The 18,466-nt window shown below is 47.9% G+C and overlaps 2 protein-coding genes across 10 annotated transcripts in view; one reads left to right on the top strand and one right to left on the bottom strand.

Moving 5' to 3' along the window:
- The window catches only part of LOC117221957 (uncharacterized), a 94,989-nt gene that overhangs the window by 34,312 nt on the left and 42,211 nt on the right, over nucleotides 1-18,466 (top strand). The window contains exons 3-4 of the mRNA XM_033473341.2: nucleotides 15,816-15,907; nucleotides 17,016-17,091. Coding sequence (XP_033329232.2) covers nucleotides 15,816-15,907; nucleotides 17,016-17,091 — 168 coding nt within the window. The remainder of the gene's footprint in view (nucleotides 1-15,815; nucleotides 15,908-17,015; nucleotides 17,092-18,466) is intronic.
- msi (RNA-binding protein musashi) overlaps nucleotides 3,941-18,466 on the bottom strand; it is a 241,959-nt gene continuing 227,433 nt past the window's right edge. For all 9 annotated transcript variants that reach the window (XM_076520488.1, XM_033473322.2, XM_033473323.2 and 6 more), the window contains 2 exons: nucleotides 13,575-13,815; nucleotides 3,941-10,055 (listed from right to left, as the gene is read on the bottom strand). In XM_076520488.1, the coding sequence (XP_076376603.1) occupies nucleotides 9,180-10,055; nucleotides 13,575-13,815 (1,117 nt within the window). In that variant the 3' untranslated portion in view covers nucleotides 3,941-9,179. The remainder of the gene's footprint in view (nucleotides 10,056-13,574; nucleotides 13,816-18,466) is intronic.

The following is an 18,466-nucleotide window of genomic DNA, read 5'->3' as shown; positions in this document are numbered from 1 at the left end:
GAAAAGGGCCGAGTAAACGAAGAAGAGAAAGGGATAGAACAGAAGAGCGGAAGATGATGAAAGTGTGATACCGGTTATTATACGGGAGAAAATGGTCGTCCAGAAGTACTTCTAGCTGGCTATGATTACCGTGGAGATCGCAATAAATACAATACAGAGACACGCTATGTAGAGATCGTGGGGGGGGGGCGAGGGTTAAGTGTGAGAATTACACAGAAATACATGAACAATACGCAAGTACGTGGCCGAGCGAGAAAATTGGGTATAGTGTTGAAGTATTACACAGCACCAAAAATAAAAAATATATGTATAATATATATATCTATATCTATATATGTAGGAATAGAGGTACGGTTACGTCTGGCGAAGAATACAAAAACAATTAGAAGAAAAGTAGATAGTCAGTACAGTTATTATAGCCGACAGGTGTGCAGGAACGTGGGGATTCGCAAAAAGGAGACTGTTGAAACTGTGATCGGGACGGGGGGAGGGGAAGGAGACATTATTGTCAGCGTGTCGGAGGAATCGTTCGGGTGGCGGTGGTGGTGGTGGGTGGTGTTAGGTTCTCGTGAGAGAGTATACAAAATAGGTACACAAATATACAGGTTAGCTACAAGTTTGAAACGAACTACTTTATTGGCAACTCATCTAGGCATCGAACTAAACTAATAAATCTGTCGTCGTTCTCGTCGTTCTTCGCGTTCGCCGCCCTGCGTGATCCCGCGCTCTCTGCGTCGTACTCATCACTCTCTTTCACTCTCTCTCCCTCTCTCTTTCCATTGTCTCTCCTCGTCGATCGTCGTCCGTTCGGTTCTTTTTATCCGTGCCGTGGAAGGTTAATCATGCTCGAGGGGCCAGCTTTTTCCTTTCTTTTCGATTTTTCTCTTTTCTCTCTCGGTTTCTTTTTTGTCTCGTATAGGGAACAACGATCGCGCGCTTCGGCGCCGAGAAACGTTCTTTTCGGTGGGCAACGGAGAACGATTCGCGTGAAGTCGCGGACGCGTGCTCGACGATCCAGGATCCTCCGATCCTAAGAGAGGTCAGGGGCGAATCGATCGATCGAGCACAGTCCGTCGAGCACGGCGACCCACAAAAATCCCGTCGCGCAACGCGCGAAAATCTATCTCGACGGAGTCTTGGTCTCTGCGATCTCCAAAGAATTATCTGCGACGAACCGAATACCGTTTTATCAAAGCGCTGTCGAACGATTGGGGGGCCTGTTCGGGGACTCGCGGGCCACGTGGCGAAGAACCGAAACACTCGCGCGAGCGATGGGGTCGCGATCGATCGAAGCGTGGGCGGTCGACGGACTCGACCTTTGCTGGTCGACGGATCGCCGTCGCCTTTTTCGGGGAGTTTCCGAGCCGTGAATAGCTGCGCGGTTTTCTCGTTGCACGGTTCTACGAGCTCGCGGCACGACGGGAAACGAAAGAACAAAGAAATCCGAAGGGATTCCACCGCCGAAACGAGCGAAACTGCCAAACGACGCGTCGCGAAGCGGCGTTGTTCGCGCGGCGCCTCCGTCTCGAAATTGAGGAATCTGCTTTGCGAACGGGGCCCGTTCCGACGATTATACGGCGACGATACGGAGGGGGCAAGAGTGTCGGGTTCGCGAGAACGGGGCTGCGAGGGGTGGGCTCTAAGGGAAGATCCGGGACGCGTCTCGTCTCGGGTGGTGCATCACATTTTCCGCGATCCTCGTCCCCTTCCATCCGATTCCTCCGTTTCTTTCCTTCGATATTCGCTGGCTGGTTCGGTCGTTGGCTCGAGAGAAAAACGACCGACCGACGTAACACGTCTTCCATCCCTTATGCTCTCTGCTGGGAACGTTTATCGCATCACTCCAGTAACGACAGAGATATTCCTTGACCCCGTCTACATTATTAATCTCGGGATAGATTAAGGAGACGTTTTTTTATTATGCGGCGAGACTAATTCATGGAGAAAACCGGACGAATTGTTTGGCGGAAGTTGACTGCGGATTTCGTGCATTTATAAAGAAAATCATTTGCAAAATGGATAAATTATCAACGCGTGTACGAGCGCATTCGAGAAATGAAAGAGTATTGTTGACTTCTCGTTATTGTATTTAAATTATTTCGAAAGCAAATATATTTTTGTTTAATTGCGGCTTTTCACCGAGCAAGCAAGTTTCTTATCGAGCTGGAAAAATTTTGTTTCTCGTACCGAATGTTGCAATCGTGCTGTTTCTACTTTTATTGTTATTGTTATTACTGATATTATTACTGTTATTATTACTATTATTATTATTATGAATATTACTGTTATTATTTTACTGTTACTATTAATATCATATGTTGAATTTCTGTAGAAAAATTAAAAGGGCTGGCTCGTCGATGCTACGTAAATAAAAAATAATTTCTCCATGAAGACCTGCAGTCTGAAATTTCTGTATTTTAGGCTGTCTCTTCTCCGCACATTCGGCATTCTATCAACGTCATTCCGTTTCAAGTTCTTCCGATTTCGCTTGCAAAAGCCGACGAAAAGATCGCGGATCTTTATAAAAACTGGAAACGTCCTCCATCGATTAACCCTTTAGGTACATTTAACAACTATGACAGACTGAGACTCGTCGTGCACTTGTTTTGCCTAAGTCACTCGTCCAAACTCCTAATTACTACATATATATCGTATCGCTGAAATAAATGAATTCTCACAAAAAATCTACCGCCAAAAATATACCAAAAAATTCCGCGGATCAGCAACTTAAATCCGTTCCAAACGCGCGAATTTCTCCGGATAAATCTGCACCCGACCAATTAAACTGTATTACCCACAAAACGACGTCAACACGGTGAAAGCAACGCAGCGACATCGTCGCATTCTCCTCGCGTCTCCACGGTTCCGCGTATCGTTTATCCATTTTCGTAATAAATGCACGAGATCCGCGGTCTACCGGCGCGGATCCGATCCGAGGAAAAAGAGATCCGCTCGACGGAAGCGGAAGCGGTCGTGCAAAACGGATCGCGCTAAAAGCATGATCGCGGATCCCGACGACGGGGTGTCTGCGACCGACTCAGCCACCGATCCGAGGGTCGGATGCGTCGGATCGAAGGAGGCGCGACGTCGCGGCGGCGCTCAAACAAAGGCAGAATGTTGTGTTCGGTTCCAAGGAATTTATTGAAAAAGCTTCTCGCACCGCGATACAATATGTTTACCGGAGTGCGTGCGTGTATCGTCGTGTTACCGGTGAACATACGGCGAAAAACCGGATGAGACGCGGGGCCATCGCGAGGCATCGTGACAAGACGGGCCGGGCCGGGCCGGGCCCGACTCTGCGTTACGCGATCGCGCGGTGCTTTCCATCGCCTCGGAAACACCGAGAAGACGATTTTAAACGAACGATAGATAAATAGCGAGCGACGCTCGTGTCGGGCGTCTACTGGAAGCGGGAGAAGAGCCAGCCGCAATTCGCTTCGAGCCTCGAAGACGCCTCGAAGACACCTCGAATCTCCGCGCGCCCAGCTCAGGGTGTCGGTGTGGTTCGCGATCGCGGAAAGGGGCGCTGGATCGTGGATCCTAAAAAAAGAAAAAAAAAAAGAGGTCCGCGTTCGAACGCGGCGCCGAACGCTGGTATTGCTTTCGAGGATTCGCCGACGAGCGAATCGACGCGTCTTTTTCTTCCTCCGGTCTCCCCGCGTCGATCGCGATGTATCTCGAATATCTCTCGTCGGAATCTCCCGCGCGGATCGCCGCGATTCGGCCGCGTTGTGACCGCGCGTGCGGCTCGTCCGAACGTCGTAACGAAAAATGAAAAAGAAACGGAACAAGTAATTGCAATCGAGAAACGTGAAAAAAAAAACTAAACGAACAAAGGGGGCGGGGGGCATGATTAAAAAGAACGGCTCGACGCGGATGACCGGAATCGGGGCAAAAACGGATGGACAGAGCAGCGAGACTGTTCTCGAAACGAGCGAAGAAACGACGAAGGCGGTCAAGGATCAACGTGGGGATGATGTCCGGACAAATGTCTAAAAAGATAATTTCCAACCAGCATGCTTCACCTACTGATCATTCTCAACTAATGGGTGGTTAGCGCTCATCAAAATATACTAGCTACGCCAAGTATTACTCTCGACATTCGTAAACTGTGTACAACTAGATGTGTTTGTCTGTGTGTATATGTATGTCTGTATGGCATGTATGTGTATGTCTATCTGTGGTCAGTGTTCTTGCGTAGATGCGTCTGTGTGGCGCGTGTCAGTGTCGCGTGTCTCTCTGTATGTATGTATGTATGTACGTGTATGCATGTGTATGTCTGAATGGTCGTGTACAGGTGTGCGTGTGTTGCGTTATAAAATACATAATCATCGGCAGCGTTGCGTGAAAGGGTATTATCCAGGTGGAGGGGCGGGGAAAACAAGGAGAATCCGTTGGCGAGGGGGCGTGGTCGGAGAAGAGGGTTGGCCGGTGGTGGGTGGTGGTGGTGGTAAGCTGTCAACGATGACGACACGTTCGCGTCGATGCGGGTCATTCGAAAGTCAACCTGGAGCCAAGACCGGGTCGGTTCTCGGTCGCGTTTCTCGACGAACGCTCGCTGTTCGTTTCGTTCGCGGAGAAATCGGCAACCTGGGTCGCGGGAAAGGTTGCGCGGCGTTGCCGGGGGGATGTCGGCCCCGACCCGGACCGGCCCTCGCGATGCCCCGCCTCCTTCTCCGGAGGAAGCTTGTGATTTTCGGTCGAGAGAAGTCGACCCATCGGCCGATGGGTCGGGCGAAGGAAGAATGGGGTGGGGCAACGGGAGCGGGCGGAGCCAAGTAGGCGGGGCAACGAGGCCGGGCGGGCCTTGGGGCCGCCCCCGAGAGCGCAGCCGGTGTTCCAGCTGCCGGAACGGCGCGTCGAGAGCACGCGGAAAATAGAAATCGGTTTTGCATCGGCCGCAAGATGTCGTTTAGTCGAATCGTCACGCGTCGTCTTTTTCTGCACGGCTCGCGCTACACTTTGGCGCGCCTGCTCGTTCCTCTTCACTCTCTCGCCCTCGCCTGTGCACGCTCTTTTGCTCTTTCTCTCTTCCTTCATTCCCTCACCTCACTCTCACTCTCTTTCGTACTCTCTATTGCTCTCTTTCTTTCTCTCAATCTCTCTCTCGCTCGCTCTTTCTCTCTCTCTCTTTCTTTCCGCTTATCGTTTTAAGTATCCTCTTAAGTTTAAGTCATAAATATCACTCGCGAGCTTTGTCTCGTCGTTTAACATTACGGTACACGTTACGTAAGTATATTAAGGTGTATATCACTAAAGAATATTACTTGTCGTTCGGAAAAGAGATGCTTCTCCGGTGGTTTGCCGGCTGCTCGCTGCAGCCGCGAGAGTCCCTCCTACGCGCGGATACGTAATTCTATCACACGCGCGCACAGATTATCGTTATGTTTCTCTCCCTTTCTCCTCTCTTTCTCTCTTTCTTTCTTTCATTTTCGTCGTCTCGCTTCTTACATCGCAAAAACGTTCAACGCAAAAACGTTACAGCTTCGAGTTCCAGTGGATAATATCGCTTATTGCTCGACAGTTCTCGCGCGCGATTCGTCGCGATCCGATCCTCTCGCGATCAGCTTCGTCTCTCTCTCTCTTTCTCGCTCTTTCTCTTACGATTGCGCCGATATCCCGCGACCACCGGCGAGGTTGATTGTTAAGATCATAAATAGGAAAACGCGGCTCGAGATAAATAAATAAGAAAACCGCCGAATCGACAGCCCGCGGCGAATGCCGGGCCCTTGCGAATCGAATACGATCTTTCTTCTCGATCTAAAAAATCCGCGAGCATCGAAACACCTCGGAATACAAACGAGTATAAAACATCCCGGAGAGATTGCCTCGACATTGAACGAGCCACGGTCTCGGCATTCGCCCGAGCAAGGGCCGCGCGATCGATCGATCGCGGGCGCGCTCGCCGCTCGTCGAGAGGTCCGACTGACGTCGACGTCTTCCAAAGAAACGTAAAAAAACCAGCGAAACAAAAAAACAGGAGCAACGTAAACGATGCTCGGATTCGTTGAAAAAAAGAAACGCTTGGATCCTCGAGAGCGCGAGGGCGTTCTTCGATCGGCACGGGATCGCCGGCTGCTCGCGGGAGATCGAAGCCGGATGTTCGTCGATCGGTCGATCGATCGAGAGAGGATCGTCGATCCGAGAGGATCCGACCGCGGACCCGAACACGTATAAATTAAGTATCGATTCTTCGTTTTCTCATCGAAACGCCACTTAACGGTCTAAACTTAACGCCTGCTTGAAACTTACGTACTAGGATTCGCGTGTGTGTTATTAACCTACGCTGAGCTAATCTCTCTCGCTCTCTCTCTCTCTCTCGCTCGCTCGCTCTTGGTTTCTCCTCCGTTTTGTTTAATCGTTAATATCGTGATCGCAGTTTTTGCAGTCGCGGTCGCGGCCCTCGTGAACACCGCGACCTCAAACTATACATATACAATAATGTGTATATATCTAAGAAACTTGAGTATCGTTCCTCGAAAAAAACGCGTCCGCGTCGCACACCGTGTGTTCTCGAATCGCGTGGCGGCCCCTCGCGTCCGCCGACTAACGCCGTTCGCGTGTAGTCGGCGGCTACCGTGAAACGCGCTCGCGCGATGGAGTAAATATTGTCTTCCATTACTCGGAGAAAAATATATGTATACCTATACATAGCTATCCCTATTTAGACGCGTTCCCTGTGTACGCCGCTCCTTTCCTACAAGCGGAGCGTGTCGCGTGCCGGTCCGCGCGCGCGCGCGCGACCCCAACGCCGCCGCCGCCATGTTTCCGTGTGTCCTCTCCCGCACCTGTTGCGGCCGCCGCCGATTAGGCGATTCGCCGCGACGGCCCTCCGAGGCGGCGATCGATCGCACCGTATCGCCGACGATTCTCCATCGAATCGTTCGCTGAAATTCGCCTTCGATTCCGCTCGAGAATTCCATCGAGCCGGCGTTGCCAGTGTTGCCGCTCGTTGCGCCGGATGAAACGTGACGTCACCGGTGCGATAGGATCGCGTTACAGGGTTTCCATTTGCCTCGTAACGCGATCCGAGCACGCCGGTGACGTCGCCTTTCAGCCAGCGACCCGGCAACGCCGCAGTTGCGCTGTTGCCAAAGACGTCGGGCTGCGCCCTGCGCGCCGCGCGACCAGCGTGCATTTACTATAGCGTGAAACCACACACTGTGTACGTACCACCGAGGAACCTAGCCTTAACGACTGCCGCGGATCCGAACCCGAAAGCGTCGCCCCGTTAAGGTTAGGCGTCCGCAGACTGAGCATAAAAGTTGCCGCTACGCTCGTCGCGTGGCCCGCGGAGGACTGAACCTATGAATCGCCGTCGTCGACGAGGATCGCGTCGCCTCGGAGAACCGTCGGACCCGCGGAGGATCGCGCGGACGGCCGGAAGCACGCCGATGAACGGGCCCGATTTTCAGCGGAGTCGCGCGTGGTACCCGTGGATTTCCGGCGACGTTCCCTCCAGCGGTTTCGTTTGGCACTTTCACCGAGGCGGAGAGGAATTAGCGACCAACGGGAGAACTGCCTCGTGTTCGGAACAGGAAGAGAGGATGCGCGGGCGTTTCAGGCGTCGCCGACCCGACCCGACCAGACCAGACCCGACCCGACGCGACCCGACACCTTTCTTGGAACCGTATCGCGCGGAAAGGTCCCGGGAAGTTCGATCGATCCAGATTGATTTTTTTTCTCGGGCCAGATGATTCGCGATGGGAAGATGATTCGAAATGGCTAGCCCGCGGGAGTTGGGGTCGCGTGTCGGCGGAGGCGTGACCCGTTCACCGGCGTGCTTGTTGTTGTTGAGAAAACGCGGAACGGGATCGCGCGACGCTGCGTCCTCGGCTTTCTTTCTTTCTCTCTCTCTCTCTCTCTCTCTCTTGCTTGCTTGCTTTCTCTCTGTTTCTACCTCCCCTGTTTTATTGCTTCGTGGTCGAGATCCTTGAGAGTGGGAGGCGGTCGCGGTTTCACGCGGCCGCCGGTATATATCGCTTAATTAATTAGTTTAAGTAAGTGTGTAATTAAGTAAGTAAGTAAGCAGTTTTTTCGTCGTCGTGTTACGAACGGGCGCGGCGAAAGGCCGGCGGGAATCACCGCTGTACGCGATGTGTCTCGTGTGTTGTATGTTTTTACGTATGTACGTATGTATGTGTGTGTGTATGTATGTCCGTGCTCTCGTGTGAGTGTGTGAACGTTGACGGGGAGCATGCTAACGCTAACTATATAGGAACCGAGTGCGGCGGAAAAAACGCGAAACGCAATCAACTCGCGGGTCAAACGGACGCGCGCTCTCGTTTTCTCATTCTCTCTCTCTCTCGCTCTCTCTCTCTCTCTCTCTCTCTCTCGCTATCTTGCACACATGCGCGCGCGCTCACGCACTTTCTGTCTCTGTTGTGTACACACGCACGCATTCCACACGCAGTCTCGTTCGCTCGCGGTCGCCTCGACGAAATCTCAGATTCTCTCGCTAATAAATTAATTGACAAGCGATAATAACATGACGATTAAGAGTTAAACGCAAGAAAAGAATGACTTCGGTGTGTGTGTCCCGTCCCGGCCGGAAACAGTCCTCGCTCGCGTGTGCCGGGTGCCGTCGGTCTACTTAACAAGACTACTCTGATCCTGTCCGAGCTCGCGGCGCTTCCGTTATAGTTCCCGGGCGCGTCCTCCTCGTCCCTCCGTGGCCCGAAAGACCTTTGCCTTTGTCCCGCCGTTGGTCCGGAAGCGGAGAGTTTACCGGAGAAATGTATATATGTGTGCGCGCGCGTGTGTGTGTGTGTCTCGTGAAACGTGTGACAGTCGAACATGGAAGCTCGGAATAGAAAATAAAGTGACCCGGAGGGGGAAGGTGTTCGCGCAGGGGCGCAGGTTGTCGTAGGAAGAAGATGACCGTAGTTTAATCCGGTATCCGTGTATGTGTGTGTGTGTGTGTGCCGCTTCTGGCAGCTAAGGGGAGTGGAGCAAGGCGAACGGAAGCGTGCGCGCCGATCTAATCTCTCGTGATGGAAAGGTAACGCGAATTACACAGATCTCTCTCTGTGTGAATATGTATCAGTATCAGTATCAGTATCAGTGTGTTAGTGTGTGTGTGTGTGTATATGTGTGTGTGTGTGCGACGCCGGGCGTCGACAGCGCGCGCGTTCGGATCAGAGAGTTCAGAGTGTGTTCGGTGTTCCGACGTTAGTTTTTTACACGTACATGCCCATCCCGTACATGGAGCCCCAGTCGACGCCCTGGAAGCTGGACATGTCGACGTTGGTCAGCGAGTATCCTTGGTAGGGGTTTGCCGGCGCGGCTGCGGCGGCCGCGGCGGCGGCTGGTGTGGCTGCCGCGGCGGCTGCGGCCGCGGCCGCGGCTGCGGGCGGTGCCGGTGCGGGAGCGGGGGCGGCCGCTGCCGCAGCCGCGGCCACCGCCGCCGCCGGGATCGGGTACGGCGCGTACCGGTACGCGGAGAGCGCGGGGTAGCTGCTCGCGAACAGCTTCCCGTATCCGGCCACGGCGTTTTGCACCTGCGCGGCTGCGGCCGCGGCCGCGGCCGCCTGTACCTGCGCCTGTGCCTGCGCGGCCACGATCTGGGAGGCCGCGGCCACCGGGAGCGGCGGCTGGGGTGCCAGCCGGACGCCCAGAGCTCCGAGTACCACCCTCTTGCCGAGCGCGAGCGCGCCCGGCTGCACAGCCTCCTTCGGCTGCGCCTTCTTGCACTCGACCTTCTTGTTCTTGATCGTGTGGAAGTGGATCTCGCAGACCCGGTCCACCACGTCCTCGTTCTCGAACGTAACGAACCCGAAGCCCCTGTGCCGCTTTGTCTGCTGGTCCATCAGCATCACCGTCTCCTCGACCTTCCCGAACTGGTTGAAGTAGGCCTTCACTTCGTCGCTGCTCGTGTCCTGGCTGACGCCGCCTACGAAGATCTTCTTGGTGCGGTTCGCCTGTTTCGCGCGGTTCTTCGGCGTCGCGTGCTTCGGGTCGATCTTCTTGCCGTCCAGCGTGTGGATTGGACACTTCAGCACCTTGTCCACGCTACCCGGCTCGGCGAACGTGATGAAGCCGAACCCGCGACTACGCTGTAACCGAACAAGCCAGAACGGCCACGATGCACAACGACCGTCTCTCTCATCTTTCCCCGTTTTTGCTTTTCATTTTGCTTTTGCCTCGATCTTTTTCTTTTCCTCGCCATTTTCTCGACCGGTTCTTTCCTGCCTGCCTGCCTGCCTGCCTCGTTTTGCTTTGCTTTGCCTTGCCTTTGCCTTGCTTTCTGCGTTTCTTTCGCTGCCCTGACCGACAACCTAAAAGCCTACCTATATATGCTCGATAAGAGAGTTTGTGGATGTGTACGTGTATGTGTGTGTGTCTAGCTTGACTCGCTCTCTCTCTGTGCTGCCGTTTTTCCGCGTGCGGTTCAAGAGGTCGCGGCACACCGGTCAGTCAACCTCTCCGCTGTCGCGCAGCCTCACGCTCTCTCTCTCTCTCTTTCTTTCTCTCTCTCTCTCGCGCTCTCTCTCGCTCTTTCCCTTTCCCTAGGAGAGAGAGCCCTTTCTCGGTGATCGTCGCGCGCCGCGACAGCGAACAAGCCGACCGTCGGCCACGGTTTTTCGCGCGGATGTCCGACCAGCGCACGGTCCTCTCTTTTTCTCAGGCGATATTCTCGCGTTGTAACCTCGTCCGAATCGTCACGTGCGTCTCGGGACTGTCTATAAAACCGTGTGTCTCGTTGTCTCGTATACGCGCGATCTTTCTCTCTCTCTCTCGCTCTCCTCTGCACGTCGAGTAATGGTATATAATATACCGGTGGTATATAAATATATAGATATCTCTTCTCTTATATACAAATTAACTAAATACTACCAAACTACCGTTTACATGCAAGACTGTCCAAGCCAATGTAAGACAAACATTCTAGGATTACGTGAGACAAGGACTTCGAATTAATATCGTATATATAGATATATAGACATATACATATGTATGCGTATACATATATACGAAGAATGACCGAGAAGAATTGCTCGACCGAGAATTGTGCATTCGATCGTTGATCGTGTTCATCTACCGGATATATATATGCACCCATGCGCGATGTAATAGTATGGATGTAATAGTACAAATGTGTAATGGTATGTATATGTATATATACAGATATAGATACATGTATATGTATATATGTATATACAGATATGTAGATACATGTATATATGTATGTATATATGTATATACATGATGGTTACGTATATATATGTATATATAGATATGTATATGCCCATAGTCCTCGTTCAGCGACTTCTCTAGAAATCCCGGGCGTGTCTATATGTGTGAGTGAGAACGTTACACAACAAAGTTGTCATATATTTTTGTTTGTTTAGAAACGAGCCTCTGCCTCTTTTCCACCTTTTACGTATTTGTAAATACAAGTAAATGTTTTAATTACAGTAATAGTACCAAGATACACTTTCTACATCCTTTACACTGTCTCAGCAAATAATTAGTTACATCGATTAGTTACAACTTCTTCTCTACGGTTCTACTGTGTGAAGTCTCGTGCAAAAGTGGAAGGAAGAAACTGGTGCATCGAATCTCCTCGAGGCGAATTCAACTCCCGCGTGTCCGCGCGTTCTTTTTTTTTATCGTTCTTTCGTTTTATTTTCTTTTCTTTTACTTTTTTTTACTTTATTTATTTATTTTTTTTTGCTTTCTCTCTTTGTTCCCCTCTCTTTCGATTATACCCCCACCCCCGACAAAACCGAAGAGCTTTTCGGCTCGGCCGACAGCGTCGATATTTTTTCTTTATTTTCTATTTTTTTTTTGTTTTTATTGACGGAAACGATTTGACCTATCGAGGAGGAAATAGACGAGAGAAATTGTTCTTTTTTTTTTCTTTTGTTTTTTTTTCATTGCGACGGTGGTCGGCTCGCAACATCTTCCTTCATCCCCGTTTCGCATAAATATTGGTCGACTACGCGCGATCCGATCGGACGGACGCGAGCGATCGGGGCCGGCGCCATTTTTAGAGGACAATATTACCCGTGACACCGTTCCAACAAGTTTCAGGTTCTTGATGGCGACATTACAGTTAGGAAACTGTGTGCGAGCATATCTCTCCGTTCCCATCTACGGTGGTGCGAATAATTACGGACTCGACGTAAATTTTACGCTTTTGGCGGTATCTGTACGAGAACTCGACGGAATGGCGTATTTATATATCTATATTTTTTACCGTCTCTAGTGTATCTAATATTTCAAATGTATTTTCTAATATTTTTCATTTACTCTTATATTTTTAGTGGTATTTCATCAATATATAACTTAATATCTCTATATTAGAAATATAATTCTATATAATTTAAAATTGCAAATAATTAACAAAACATGTTTGTATACTTTAGAAATAATTAACAAAACATATCTGTGTATTTCTATATTAGAAAGAATTAATAAAACATATCTGTATAATTTCTATATTAGAAAGAATTAACGAAACACATCTGTATATTTCTATAGTAGAAATAATTAGCAAAACATATCTGTATATTTCTATATCAGAAATAATAGAAGACAGAAATATGCAAATATGTCATTTTGTCAAGTTTCTGTTTGAATATCACCAAAATGTAACAGATACTTTGAGTCTATAATTAGATTTTATTCAGATTGTCTATCTCCTATTATTTGTAACATAAAAATATACAAATATGACATTTTGTCAAGCTTTCGTTTAAAACACCAAAAACGTAAATGTTACTTCGAGTCTATAATTATGCACTACCCTTCCGCATATAATATACACTGCGTCTCATAAATATAAAACCACCCCCGAAAACTTCCACCTTTTGTACGTACGAGTTAATATAACAATGAACGAGGTATGCCATATTTACACGTTTACTCCGAAACAAAAAGTCGTTAATTTTGCTATAACAAAGTCTGATTAGAGATATGCAACAATCGAATATTTATATCGATTGAAAATAGAAGCGAACCCCCGCATTACTAAATTATTATAATTACTTAATAATTACTCAATTAATTAAGCAATTATTTAATCGTATTTCCCGTTGAATTTTTCCATAACAAAGTGTTCTATTCCGTTGGTTCCGTAGAGTTCCGAAACAAGAATAAATTAATTTTCCAATTTCCCTTCTTTATACCAAATAGAACAATTTTCATAAAAACATCGTTTCCCGCAGCGACATAAAATATGGCAACGTTTCATCATTGCATCGATCGCAACATACAAAAGCTGACAATTTCTCGGTGCATTCAAAATCACGAAACGCAGCGTATTCCATTGAAACAAAGGCCGGACAGCAATTCGCGCATCAGCTCCACAATTTTCCCAAAAAATTTGAAGTCGCCCGTTGCGATTCGCCGAAAGCTCGAGCAGCTGATGGCAGGCAGCGCGCCTCGAACACCGTGCTCCGCGACTCTAAATATTGAAGACGGTGCCGGGGTGCCGACCGAGCACGCCGGATCCGACGATGCACCGTGTAGCAACCATAACCGGAAGCGCGAGGGGGGAAGGAAGCTTGCGAGCCGGCCACCGCTCGAGATGGACGAGCCGAGAGAGCTTCCATCGATTAGAGACCGACCTGTGTGACCGGATCCTTCATGATGAGGACGTCGGTGACGGTGCCAAACATCCCGAAGTACTCCCTGAGCTTCTCGCTGCTGGTCTGCCAGGAGAGGCCGCCGACGAACAGCTTCCCCGGCGCCGGGTCTCCTCCGTTCGGCGTACTCCTGCCGGAGCTGCCAGAGTGGCTACCGTTTATAGGCACCAGGGCATTGTGGAAATCGTGCTCGATCGCACCGTTCGCCGCCTCCATGCCGGCGCTGAAACATAGAACACCAAAGGCGATTATAGGTTGCGCACGCTTCGGGAGACCGATCTTCGATCGATCCGGGCACACCGAGTCGACGCGTTTCGGCCGCCGCGCCGCGTTCGTTCGTTCGTTAAAGGCGGCCCTACGAATAATTGTTGGACCGCGGATTTTACGCGTTCGTGACGGAAGCGGAGTATCTTGAAGACATATCTCAAGAATTTCAGATGTTATTTGTATAATATAGTTTCAATTTTTATTATTTATATTGTTTCCAGTGTATTTCTATTTTCTATTATATATATATATATTATTTTAAATATATTTCCATTTTCTATTACTTACATTATTTCTAATATATTTCCAAGTTGTATTATTTATATTATTTCTAATATATTTCCATCTTCAATTATTTCTAATATTTTCCCACTTTCTATAATAGTAGTAATAGAAAATTGAAATATATTAGAAATGATAGAAAATTGAAATACATTAGAAATGATAGGGAATTGAAATATATTAGAAATGATAGGGAATTGAAATATATTAGAAATGATAGAAAATTGAAATATAGTAGAAATGATAGGAAATAGAAACAAGTTAGAAATAATATAAAATAGAAATTTGTACATTCCTGTATTGGAAATAATAGAAAATAGAATTATTTGTACACCCCTATATTAAGAATAACAGAAAATAGAAAAACACACAAACACGACATTATCTCGTTAAGTGTTCCTTTAATATAAGTGTTCCTAAAAATGTGAAAGTTACTTCAAGTCAATAATTTTGTTCACACCCCTCACCAACAAGAAATCTACCTGAATGCATCGAAATTTCGGGTTAGTCTCGGGTTAGTCCGGGTTCGAGTCGCGAAAATACCGGAAGTTCGAGCCCGGAAAAACGTTCCGACCCATAAATTCGAGTTCCCGTTACACCGCCGGGTGTCAGGTACTGTTGAGAGGGGCCGAGGGAAATCGGTTAGCAGGTTAAAAGACAATCGGGTAATCGAGGGGCGTGAAGGAGTCGTTCCGGCGATTCCGTTCCAGGCTCCGTCGATTAAATCTCGTTACAGCGGCTCGAGTAACGAGCGAGCGGGCCCGCCGCCGCGGACTCCGCCTCTCTTCCTCTCTCTTTCTCTCTCTCGTATCATTGCATAATTGACGGCAGGCTCCGCTGGTATTTTAATTACCGGCGGGCCACGCGGCGAAACGTTCTCCCAGCGGTTGGCTTTTCACCGGTAATTTATTGTTCGGCCCGGAGGCAACGGTCGGTTCCCATTTCCTTTTCGCGTTTACGTTGATGCCGCGCGCGGCTTTGAATATTTCAAACGTGTCGAACCATCCCCCCCCTCTCTCCCTCTATTTCTCTCTTTCGCTCTTTATTTCTCTCTTTTGCTCTTTATTTCCCTCTTTTGCTCTCTATTTTTCTCTCTTGCTCTCTCTCTCTCTCTCTTGCTCTCTATTTCTCTCTCTCGCTCTCTATTTCTCTCTCCCGCTCGCTATTTCCCTCTCTCGCTCTTTATTTCTCTCTCTCGCTCTCTATTTCTATCTCTCTGGCTCTCTCTCTTTCCCCTCTCTCTCTCTCTCTCGCTCTCTATTTCCCTCTCTCGCTCTTTATTTCTCTCTCTCGCTCTCTATTTCTCTCTCCCGCTCGCTATTTCCCTCTCTCGCTCTTTATTTCTCTCTCTCGCTCTCTATTTCTATCTCTCTGGCTCTCTCTCTTTCCCCTCTCTCTCTCTCTCTCTCTCGCTCTCTATTTCCCTCTCTCGCTCTTTATTTCTCTCTCTCGTTCTCTATTTCTATCTCTCTGGCTCTCTATTTCTCTCTCTCCCCTCTCTCTCTCTCGCTCTCTCTCTACTTTTCGCTCTCTTTTCCTCTCTCTCACTCTCTCTTCCTCCATCTCTCTCTCCGATACAATACGATCCGCCCTCTCACCCCTATTCGCATTCTCTCCCCGCGATTCCACAGGAAAAACCGAAACTCCGCAATTTTCCCCGCATCTCGGTTTCAGATCATCCCCCTGCTGGTGATAAAGGCCTGCGTGGTTACCGCCATACCCCTGATGATACTGCACAGGTTGTTCGTCACCACCATCGACGTCAAGTACGTTAATTAAATCATTGAACGAATCGGCCCGATTTCGTCGCGTTCCCATCGGTGACCGGTAGTCGATATCGACAACGCTTTGTTTTCTTGACGCTAAACCTACCCGTAATAATGATCATTATTACGGTAATAATTAGACTGCGGATTTTTATGCATTTATGGTAAAATTGAACAGATCATATAGAAGACCGTGAAGGCATTAGATATATTTAAAGATATTGTTACGTCATTCTCAACTAGTTATTTTACATTATTAGAAACATTATAAAAGAAACAGAAATATTATAATCTATCTTGTATTTTTTACAATTAACCTAGACGATTCTTATTTCTCATAAACATCCGCAGTCTGGGTACGAATAATTAACGACAGTCAGAGATAAGAAAACAAAGCATTACCTCTCCGTATCGATTATCGGAAACCAAATTCCGATCGTCGATAATTGTTATTCGCAACCATTAGATAATTCTGGTTATCCGTGATGGTTGTTCGTAACGAACATCCGGTTTCGTCGATTATAATGGTTATCGGTAACGAATTCTCGTTATCGATCATTGTTGCTCGCAGCAAAAGTAAATTCTCGCCATTAAAAATTGCTAATGGTAACTAGAAACAATTCCCGTTATTTCATTTTCATTTTCCCTATCGTAGTACTTATTTGTTGTTCATTTGATTTTTCTCCGTTCTCACGTTATTTCAACATCTCGATCCTTATATACAAATATACAATATAATTATTTTTATATTTATTATTTACTATTATTCATAATACAAGTAATAATATTTTGTATAATTATCACTTTATATAATTTTTATTGTCATTATTACCTCATATATGAATAACCTTACATTTATCCGTTCATTGCATCATTTCTTTCCTCTCTTTTTCATTTCTTTTCAATACGTTTTTGTACTGCAATTCACGGACTAATTTCCGTTGATAAAAATAAATGTAAAAATAAACGCTGCACAGAATTGAACGCATGATAAAGCGGCTTGCGAATTTCGACGTTGCAGCAGCATTTCATTGTGCATCGCAATGAAAATGACTGCTAATAGCATTCGCGTTCGCGAACGCGTTAACCGGAAGCATTGTTCGCGCAGGCTGTCCGACTACCACCGCTACGAGATCCCGTCCATCCCCCGATTCTTCGACCTGCGGAACCCCCGGAGCCTGAAGGTAAGCAGCTTCTAATTAACCTTTCGACGCGGTTCCCCGATTAGCCGTTGCGAAGCGCCGAGAGCGATCGTCCGAAACACGCAAGAACCGGGGTTGTTTCGTCGTCCCCGTTTTGGCTGCGTGTAACGCGCGTCGATGCCGAATCGATTGGGGTGAAAAGACGATGCAATATTTTATTTTCGCCCCGCTGTCACCCTTCGTTACTCGAAACTGGCATCGATTCGCCCGGTACCCAGTTCGCTCGCGGTACCAACCGAGAGATAGTCCCGCGAGGATCGAGCCCGGTGCGTGTATCTGTCTATCTTCTTCATCCATCACGGTCGGTCGCGAGTACTACCGATCGCCGTCTATTATCGATATTCCCAGCAGGCCCGGTCTTCTCGCGTTCCCCCGAACCGTCCCGAATACTCGATTCGATTCGTCGATACAGGAACGCGGCGATCCGACGCAGCGTCGAGTCAACGCCGTCGACGACCAATTCTCGACGCAACTGTGTCGTCACGACAGCCTTCGTTGCGCGAAGGGACAAATCGGATGTTCAGGATATCGACTAGTAACTGTATAGTTGTCGAGGGGTGTGAGAAGTGGAGCGCGGTAATTTTTTCTTAATTTTTCTACAGCTTGTAAACACAAATGGACAATTTGGGAGGGAGAGATAGGATCGTTCGAGCTTTGCACACCATTTTTGTAATTATTGGCAATCGGTAATTATAATGATGAGGTGCAAGCTTCGAATAATCGTGTCTCATTTTCTCAATTCGTCGAAGGAAATTTTATTTGAGGAGTATTTCAAGTAAATTCGTCGAAGGAAATTCAATTCGAGTAGTATTTCAAGTAAATTCGTCGAAGAAAACTTAATTCGAGTAGTATTTCAAGTAAATTCGTCGAAGGAAATTCAATTCGAGTAGTATTTCAAGTAAATTCGTCGAAGGAAATTTAATTCGAGTAATATTTCAAGTAAATTCGTCGAAGGAAGTTTAATTCGAGTAGTATTTCAAGTAAATTCGTCGAAGAAAATTTAATTCGAGTAGTATTTCAAGTAAATTCGTCGAAGGAAATTCAATTCGAGTAGTATTTCAAGAAAATTCGCCGAAGGAAATTCAATTCGAGTAGTATTTCAAGAAAATTCGCCGAAGGAAATTCAATTCGAGTAGTATTTCGAATAAATTCGTCGAAGGAAATTTGATTCGAGTAGAATGAATTTCGAGTGAATTCTTCGAGCAAAATTGTATGCACCTCTCGCGGCAGCACCTTTAAGTAAACTCTCAACGTCCTAACCGACTCCTTCTCCTCACACCGTGGTTGCCACCCTCAATTAGACCGTGCCAAAGAGAAGTAAAAAGATAAAAAAAAAAGACAAAAAGATTACGCATGC

This window comes from Megalopta genalis, chromosome 3, assembly GCF_051020955.1.
Source record: "Megalopta genalis isolate 19385.01 chromosome 3, iyMegGena1_principal, whole genome shotgun sequence".
Classification (NCBI taxonomy): Eukaryota; Metazoa; Arthropoda; class Insecta; order Hymenoptera; family Halictidae; genus Megalopta; species Megalopta genalis.
The sequence above is the reverse complement of the archived record's forward strand: the minus strand, read 5'-3'. Positions and strand labels throughout refer to the sequence as shown.